At 40.0% G+C, this 9,619-nt stretch overlaps 2 protein-coding genes across 2 annotated transcripts; one reads left to right on the top strand and one right to left on the bottom strand.

The window, feature by feature from the left end:
- Nucleotides 1-219: 219 nt before the first annotated feature.
- LOC118428380 (ADP-ribosylation factor-like protein 6-interacting protein 4) lies at nucleotides 220-4,095 on the bottom strand. Its single transcript, XM_035838421.1, has 7 exons — nucleotides 4,064-4,095; nucleotides 3,923-4,020; nucleotides 3,420-3,524; nucleotides 3,256-3,296; nucleotides 2,430-2,549; nucleotides 1,547-1,642; nucleotides 220-1,089 (listed from the first exon to the last, which is right to left on the bottom strand). The coding sequence occupies exons 1-7, from the start codon at nucleotides 4,093-4,095 to the stop codon at nucleotides 1,042-1,044; spliced, it is 540 nt and encodes a 179-aa protein (XP_035694314.1). The 3' UTR covers nucleotides 220-1,041.
- Nucleotides 4,096-5,262: 1,167 nt separating this feature from the next.
- Nucleotides 5,263-9,518, top strand: LOC118427535 (cytochrome c oxidase assembly factor 8-like). Its single transcript, XM_035837376.1, has 5 exons — nucleotides 5,263-5,501; nucleotides 7,926-8,141; nucleotides 8,451-8,514; nucleotides 8,698-8,788; nucleotides 9,318-9,518. The coding sequence occupies exons 1-5, from the start codon at nucleotides 5,415-5,417 to the stop codon at nucleotides 9,406-9,408; spliced, it is 549 nt and encodes a 182-aa protein (XP_035693269.1). The 5' UTR covers nucleotides 5,263-5,414; the 3' UTR covers nucleotides 9,409-9,518.
- The last annotated feature ends 101 nt before the right edge of the window (nucleotides 9,519-9,619 follow it).

Here is a 9,619-nt window from a genome sequence, read left to right as displayed (position 1 = left end):
CTGCCATTGTTATGTCAATCCTTCCACAAATGTGATAAATCTTGATAGATATATAAATTACCTGTACAGCTCCTAAACAAAATATCTTCTGCCTTTTAAGAAAGTAGAACAGTAGTAGTGTTAGACCCAGTGTCCTTGGCTATAAGAGTCAGTGAAGTTGTATTGTGCTGTCAGCTATTGAAAAGCATTCGCCTTGAGATGAACCAAAGAGATGACTACTGTAGTCACTACAACAGCTTTATTTCAAGGAAACCAGTACATCCTGTCCAATGCTGCACCTTATCTCAATCCAGCACAGCTATAACAACATTCCAGGCATGCACATGTACAGATTTGATATTTCTTATCTTACCAAGTTACCCTGTCTATGAATACTTCAATATCCATTGTATTTGGCTACTAAACTCTCTCTTCCTAAAACAACTCCACTGAACTATTTTCTATACATGTAAAACAGTCCATGGCAGACATTAACACATTTTGGAATGTTATCCAACAGTAATGAAAATATCAAGGCACATCACACTTAAATTGTGGAGTCCCCCAATGGCAGCATTTCTTCAATACATTCTATTTAGGGTAGGTGACATGCACTATTTTACCATGCCAGAAATGAAGTAAGCAATTTCTGTACAGGGCTTGAAATTCATGTTTGGGATTTAGCATTGGTATACCTAACAGTTGATTTTTACTTCAAATTATTTAGATGCACTAAAAAAGTAAAAACTTTTGTGCACAACATAGAGTGTGAATCTGAAATTCCACAGCTAACAAAAATGAAAACAAGTAATGTAAAAAAAAATTTTTTCTTCAATTTTTTCATATCGCTTAAATGTCAAGTATATGCTGTGTACTTGTGTACAATAGTTCCTTAATGTACATAAACCTTCACACATCAAGGTGTACTGTTGTACCTCTGTTAGGAGCTCAAATTTTGGAAATGCGACCAGTGCTTTGAGCCCAGTCTGTATCATGTAACTTTCATCTGTATCCTATGGCAGGTGGCTCCAAAGTTCTCCAAGCCTGACCAGGTCCTCGGTCTCATTGGGAGTTCAGGAAGTTCAACAACTCTGCTCTGTTCTTGTCTCGCTACAACAACAAAGTAGAAAAAACATCACATGCTTCCAATTTCATAGACTTGACATAGCAACAGTAAGGTCTTCTATAACTAATGATACAAAAAAGTGGATATAATTATTTGAACACTTATGATAATTACAAGGTTTATGTTACTTAAGCAGGAAAGCTTGAGATTGAGAACGTGGGGAAATTGCCTATCTAAATTTACATTCAGGCTCTGACCAGGCCTGTGATGTACTTGTGTAAAAGGGACAGTAATTGTATGTTGGTATGTTTTGAACATCATCATTGAGCAAAGTTGTTCATGCTATAGTTCACATGTAATTTCTAAACATTTTCTATTATATTCACTTCTTTGCACCCAGCAAGGACCATATACCAAACAAAGTCAAACTATAGTGACAGGCTGAACAATAATAGAAACTACAAACACATTGTTAAAGTGTACAATCATGCCAACACTTACCTCCTTGTCCTTCTTTGACTTCTTGACCTTGAGTTTGATCTTGTGGCCAGATATAACACTTCTCTGCTCTTCCTTCTCCTTTTTATCCTTCATGTACTGCATTTGTGTCAATAACAAAGTGGAAGACATTAGGGGAACTCGGTCGCTAAACTTCTCCTTTGGTCTCCGAAGCCAAAAAGAGAAGAGGACTTCCATACTTAACAGTAAATAAACTTATTGTAGCTGAAACTGGTCTATCTGGTAAAGAACTACCAGTCACTGAGGTGAACCTCAACAGAGAATACTGGAAGCAGAAGTGTCAGTGCTTCAGCTCAATGATCGAGTATGACAAAAGAAGAAGAAGGTTTCAACACAGCCTAAGCAGGCAAGGCAAAATACATCATCCCAAGTGCAAGTATGTTTTGTAACTGCTATAATTAGGATTCCTCACTCAAAAAGAATTCAATATGTAACATCTATACCACAGTGATGCAAAGCATAAATACATTGTACAATTGTCCCTTCACTCCAGACTTAGGTGGAATGCAGTAGGCATCCATCCTGGTATGAGCAAATTGCAAGTATTCTGATCTAAATGGTATACAGAATTTCCCCAGCAGCCTTTGAAACAACTGCTTCTACTTTTAGGTCAGTCAGTCCATACTTTCTGTAAGCCAAGCTTGTCTTGTGCATAGATGTTTTAGACGAAGAGGAGATGCTGTTTCAGTTCTATAACTGTAACCTGTCATCTTGCAGTGGCTTTGCCTAGTCTCCACAACTATTACAGCTGCTGGGCCTCTTTTGTCCTCTCTTTAACATGTTTGAATATCAGGTCTTGTTACATGATAGAAATTGAGTGAGAAAAGTCATCATGAAAGAAATTGAGTTTTGTTCAACTTATCACCTTTGACAGCTGCACGGGACGACTGCTTTTAGTTTGGCCCTTTGCCCCTTCAGGACGGCCAGGCTCGGCAGATTTCTTGGACTTCTTCTTGCTGCTACGCTTCTTCTTCTTCTTCCCAGTCTACAGACAGCTCACATGACAGCAGGCATGTATGTGGTCAGGAGGGGGAGAAGGTGACTCAGGGAGGATCATACAAAAATAAACATCATTAGAATGAGTTTAAGTTTTAAACACCCTTTTTCACAAGAGGCTGTGATTGTGCAGCAAATGCTGACTTATATCTAACAAATATTTGGCAGATTTCATAACAAATTCCAAGGACAAAGTTTACACTTTGAGTGTTTGGTTGTCTTTTATATCATACTCTTAGATCTTACATCATAATCTACTTATGAAATTAATGATTGCACAAATCCAATTTTGGCCATATCATATGGTACATAGAAGGGAGGCCTGAACATTGTGGGTGCCACATGGTGTCAACATTGTACTGGTGTTCAGAGTCAAGAAAGTTAATGCACAAAGCTGCATTTACCACAGTGTTTGTGCATTGATGATGAAAGAAACTGTTATGAAATGGCATGGTTTTGTTTGTTAAACTCAACCTGTGCTTTTTAGCATTGGTGATAACATGGAATATATCATCACTGTGTCTCGTTTTATATTATACTATACATGCAAATTAGTAAAAAAAACTTGAATGTGGAAATTGTATTCCTACTTTTAAGTGAAAGTACTTAAATAAGAGACTACAGTGAGTATATACAAAGTTTAACTCTTTTCTGTTTTCTTTTGGTACATAGTAATGTTACTGTTCCCAACTCACCTTCTTATGTCTATCCTTCTTTCTCTTCTTCTTTTCATCATCTGTTATTGGAAAAACACAATAAAGTGTCACAATACCACACCAATTATTCAGGCTATCCAGGCAGACCTTATGCAGAGGCAGTCAGACATGGTATGATACCTGAGCAAAGAAGATGATAGTACCTGAGCTTGAGCTGTATGAAGAACTGGATGAAGATGATGATGATGATGATGATGTGCTGCTTGATCGAGACCTACGGTCCTTTCTGTCCTTTCTGCGTCTGTCTTCTGAAAAAAGAAGAGGATAGCATTAGCTTCCCTCTGATCATATATTTCTACTGCTTAAAGATCAACTTAACTAAATAAAAGGAAAACAGTTAATATACAGAACACATATTTGTGAATCCATGATTTCGTATCCTGGTATCTAAAGCTATTTCAGCGGTCTCTTTGTCCTCTCACACAGGATATTTGCCTGGGAAGACGAAGGGACTCGGAAGCTATAACAGGCTTGGATACCAAGCTTAGTTTACTTTACTTTGTTACTTATTTGTTTTTCCAGGGCAATACACTCAGGTCCTTTGACCTGCTTTTGAGCTATCATTTTGCATTAAGAGGGCACTGCGAAAAGCGTGAAAACAAACCCAACACAAACATTTCAAGATCTACAGCGGTACTTTTTGTACCTTCGCTGCTGGAACTGGACAGGCTGCTGTCTGAGCTGCTGCTGCTGCTATCTCTGCCATGTCTCCTCTTCTTCTTCAACCCTATAACGTAGCATAGTCTAACATGAATATTAAGTTAAGTACTACTATGATCTCTTCAACATTAGACTCGTGGAGTTGAGCACACGGTCCATCAATGTATGCTACTATCCATTCTAGAAGAATACAAGATTAACAGCATCTACAGACTCCGTTAATCCAAAGCATCAAGGTGCAACAACAGTATTAAAGGCATCAGCCCTGTGTATGGGGGAGCTTCAGGCATCAGAATCTATTCAGTATCAAGTGATTCAGTATATAAGTTTATAACACAATTTAACCAAGAGGAGTAAGGGTTGGCTTGACTAAAGACACAAGCTGCAGCATAGCCGCATTACACCTGCCAAACTGCCATACTGTAGGAAAAACAGCTTCCCTTTTTAAAAACCAAATTTAATGCTGAGCAGCTCTATTCAATCCAAAGAAAATGCATATTTGGAACTTTGCAAAGTCTACATAGATTACTTCTTCTGTGATCAGGTTGGTAAAACACACGATAACAAAGGCAAAGCAACAGATAACTTCTTTCCCCTCATTTGCATAATTTGATTGCCTTATCAATTACTTACTCCCATCCTCACTGTGTCGGCTGGAGCTTCTCTTCCTGCCCATTCTCTCTGTATGTCAAAAAAGGAATCTATAAACTTGTGACTTGGATATTGTAAACACCAACACTATGAAGTAGACATGCAGTTCTCATTGCTTTCAGTATATGCAGATGGGAAAGAAAAAAACTATGCACAAAAAAGTATCGAAGCATTCTTACTTGAGTAAACGTTACCTGTTCCAAATTTCTGAGCTTAAATTTCTAGAGCGTCTTCCAAATATTTCTGCCCCCCTCCCCACCATCATGTTATATCCCACAACAAGCGCGTTTACTGGAATCACTAGAAAAAAATCTAACTACTCTCGACTATAGAAAAACAATAGAATCATCTGGAAGGTTTTTCCCGCCTGTAAACGTGACCAACAAAACTAAAACCACGGCAAAAATAAGCAGAACTTCCATACCAGACTCTCTGGCAGCCATGTTGGCAGTATTAAAGCGATCACTTTTGAGGAGGGGAAATTTTTTAAATGGAATATTCTTTATAGCACCACTGTACAATAAATTTCTAAAATATTTCTCTATTACATAATAATAATATATAAATATATGTAATAAATAAGAACAAGATAATTTTGAAAGTTTCTTAAAGGCAAATATAATTTCAGATAAGAAAAGAGCCCCTAAAATGTAGTGGACTACTCAAACAACCTTTGATCCGAAATCATTGCCCGTAACTACGTATTTCTGAGGAGCATCTTTCTGATTGTTTCTCACTGATCCCGCTTCATAGAATGTGCTTCTGCGATTAAGGTCATCAGACAGTGTGCTTCTAAGCTTAGTGATAAGTCAGGGTGAACCGCCGAGATGATTCGATCCTTCTGTACGGCAAGGAACGCACACGCTGCCGTCAGGAAAACCCGCACGGCTGGCAGGAGAAAAGGACAAACAAAGGTAACGTTAACTTGTCGGGATCGTCTGGCTATTATATTGTTGGAAGTGGTAGTATTTTGTGGTATTGCGTCTTTTAGTCTTACCGTGTTGGAAGTTAAAACTCTTTCTGTCCATATATAACGTTACACAAATACCTCTGTCATGGTTAACCCCGTAAATGTCTAGCCGCGAGCCACTGTTGTAGGATTAGTCTATAATATTTTAACCTCCTTGGTCTATTCAAGGACTATTGTTTTGCATGCAATCTTATAAATAGGGCGATAAGACTGCATGCAAAAGATGCATTAGGGACATTATATAACGCTATTTCATCTATATTAATTTTTATATTCCTAAATACCAGGCTTTTTTATATCGTCTTCCGGGAGGCACATAAAATGGGGATTCCGTGCTGGAGCTCGAGGAGGCGCCTCGACCACGTTAATCAGCCACATATAATACTCAACACCCGTTATATAAAAATACTATGGATATAGGTAATGCCCCAGCAAATATACAAAAGTAACGGTCTCCTCTGTCAGCACTGGAACACCAGTGCTGAAGTGGTCGTCAGCACTGGATTTCCAGTGCTGAGCCGCCGTCAGCACTGGAAGTCCAGTGCTGAGCCGCCGTCAGCACTGGAAATCCAGTGCTGAGGCAGCTTCAGCACTGAATGTCCTCCTGTCAGCACTGGAAATCCAGTGCTGAGGACGTTTCAGCACTGGAAATCCAGTGCTGAGGACGTTTCAGCACTGGAAATCCAGTGCTGAGGACGTTTCAGCACTGGAAATCCAGTGCTGACAAATATTCCGCACTGGAAACCGAGTGCTGAAGCCGCAGACTCTAGCGACACGACTCAAGGCGGCATGAGCTGCTGTTTACAATTATAACGAAATTAACCTGTCTAAAACGTCTTCAATCACGTTAGTAACTTGTCAAAACAACTGTGGTAACGTTATATACATAGATATCTACCGCAGCTCGAGCCGTAAACATGGTCCATTACTTATTCACCTCACATGTAACGCCATCGTCTAACGTTTAATTTTCTTGGCCAAAGGTCATTGGAAGGTCCCAATTTAGTTACAACAAGAGGGACCGCACTTGTAGTGTCGACTATAAACCGTGAGCTGTCACGTAATGGTACAAGTTGTGTCTGAACTGTATCTCTTTCTTTATTCAATTGTTTGAAAAATGTATACAGTCGATGAAAAGAACTACTAAAAACGCAAATGATTCAGGGCCACCGAAATGATTCCCGAAAGGGCTATATCTATCACATTCACACAATTCAATAAAAGCTCAAAGTCACGGCCTCTTTTTATTCTTTCATTATTTCATGAAATAAAACTGTTGTTGTCAATGTCATGTGTAATGTCAATCTCCGCCAAACAAGGTAACAAGTCGAAAGGAAATAACTCAGCCGTACGGACGCATGCTACGAATGAATATTACGTTCAGCACTGGAACGTTCCAGTGCTTTATAATCGTCAGCACTGGAAGCCCAGAGCTGAAGTTTTTTCAGCACTGGTCTTCCAGTGCTGAAAAGTTCCCGAGCACTGGAAAATCCAGTGCGGAACCCGTTACTTTTGTATATCAGCACTCGGTTCCAGTGCTGACGCCAGTTTCAGCACTGGGTAACCAGTGCTGAATGACCTTTGAACTGGCTCGCCGCCTCTCCGCCGCAAGTTCAGCACTGGTACCCGAGTGCTGACGGCAGTTCAGCACTGGAAAACCAGTGCTCGGAAAAGTTCAGCACTGGAAAACCAGTGCTCGGAAAAGTTCAGCACTGGAATTCCAGTGCTGAGGGAGCTTCAGCACTGCAACAAGGCCGTTCAGCACTGGAAAACCAGTGCTGACGTTTCTTCAGCACTGGAAAACCAGTGCTGACGTTTCTTCAGCACTGGAAAACCAGTGCTGAGGCCGATTCGACCCATTTATTCAGCACTGGAACACCAGTGCGGAACCCGTTACTTTTGTATACTTGCAATGCCCCACGGATAAAGGTGAACTATATCCATGGATGAACATGGGAAGCCTTGTTATCAATATTTCCCGTACTAAAAATTTAAATGCGGGCCGTACTAAATAGGTTACGGGCCGTGAGTGAGTGAGTGAGTACTAAAATGCAATGTAAAGAGCTTTTTACTTTGAAATGGTTACGCCAGTATTCATTGATTCAAACCCTGCAAGGGCATGCTGTGAGATGTTGCATGAGTCTTTTTGGATGATGACATAATTAAAGCAGGCAGCTGTGAACATGTATATGGGAGCTTGAGGTATCAGCCTCAGGATTCAAACCTCTTCTCAGAAAGGAACCCAACACACCCGTGGAGCAGGGTAGGGGTAAGTAAGTGTGCTTGTCTGAAAATGTATAGCAAAGCATCTTGCTTCACTTCAACTGAGGATGTCTGCTTTATCTTTTCTTCATTGATTGTCTCGCAGGCCAGTGTTCCTGGTATAGCTGCCCAGCCCCCACCCCAGTCCCAGATGGCTCATGACTGGATCGGCCCAGCAGACCCCAGCTCCAACCTCAGACCCATCAAGTTCAGGGTTCCCACGGGAGAGTCAGCGGCAGAGGAGAGACTCAGACAGCTCAGGGCAGACACACAGAAGTGGAACCAGGAATTCTGGTCCAACCACAACCAGCAGTTTAATAAGGTGGCAGACTCCTTCCATAAGTACATGTACTTAAAATGGCACTAGTTTCATCAGGTTCATCAATACATAGTGTAACGTTAAATGTGACCACACCCATGCTACCTCAAAAAGCAGAAGGGATTATCCGAGTCTAGTGGTGTTAGGAATCCTTGTATCCCAGTCATTATGTCACAATGCCACAAGGATGAAACACACTCTGAAGAAAGTAGCTAGCCAAAACGTTGCTGAAATATTGGCAAAAAAACAGTTTGTTTGTGTTTGATCTGGATTTGAATTTTAAGTATCTTGTCTTAATGCTATGACCTACAGGAGAAGGCAGACTTTATCAGGAGCTGGTTGGAAAAGGAGGATTTCAAGTCAGTTCACACTGATGGTGAGTCTTCACTAAGTTCATTTCTAAGATCACAAGTCTTAATTTTTTCACCCATATCCTGCTGTATGAAATTGTACTACATGTACTACCTTGAGGGTTGACCTAGATGAGCTTTTCACAAGCATTTGTCATACATACTCTATGTATATCTGTAAAACCTCTGACTGTGTTTTCTCCTAATAGGAAGTAAGAGAATGCCTCCAGCTGAGGACATGTCTGAGTTTTACAGGACATTTCTGACTGAGCATCAGCATGGCCAGCTGCAGTATCAGCGGTAAGTCTTAGTCTGGTATCCGTCTTACTCTAGCTCAGTCTCGCTCCTCTGATCACTTCTCTGAAGAAAAGTCTGGCACCCTGTTTCCATTAAAATGTTTGGTCACTCTGTCCTTCATAATTTGGAAATTCATGATCAAATATTTCTGTGAAGCAGTGAAACAGGGATCGAAACCTTCTAAATGCCTGTTCAAACCCTGTAACCTTGTATAGTTCCAACTCAGAACACTACACTCAGAACTCTACTTCAGCCAATCAGAACTCCAGAATCCAATGCCAATCCTTTTTATCATAACAGGTACCAGACTATTTAGCAAGGAAAGTGATTGAACAAGCATAAGCAAGGATGGGGTGGATACCAGACTATATACATGTACATGTACCATGTATATAGGAAGTCTGACATAGGAACGGGAACATGATTTGTCCGTAATGTTATATTGCTCAAAGCACAGTATTGTTTCATCCATGTCTTTAGACATTAGAAAAATAACTAGGATGATCTTATCTGTCTTTTTTTCTTCTTGCAGGGAGTGGTATAAGAGGAATCTCTACATCATCTATCTATCGTTTAGAGTGAAGATGTTTCAGCTGGTGTCAAAGGTGTTAATGAGAAGATAGCAAAATCCCTATAAGTGGTGCATACAAATTAGTAAAGACTGAAAGACTTCCTTATTTAGGTTACCTATTGAACTTAATGATACGCTATTTGTTGATAGAATATTTATTTATGAACAGTTGATGTAATATAGGAAGAAAACAAAGATTGTCAATAAATGATGTAACAGTTAAAAATTGTTGTTGTGTTTTCCTTCTTTTTCTGCAAGCTCCT

This window comes from Branchiostoma floridae, chromosome 1 (genome assembly GCF_000003815.2).
Source record: "Branchiostoma floridae strain S238N-H82 chromosome 1, Bfl_VNyyK, whole genome shotgun sequence".
In the NCBI taxonomy this organism is placed as follows: Eukaryota; Metazoa; Chordata; class Leptocardii; order Amphioxiformes; family Branchiostomatidae; genus Branchiostoma; species Branchiostoma floridae.
The sequence above is the reverse complement of the archived record's forward strand: the minus strand, read 5'-3'. Positions and strand labels throughout refer to the sequence as shown.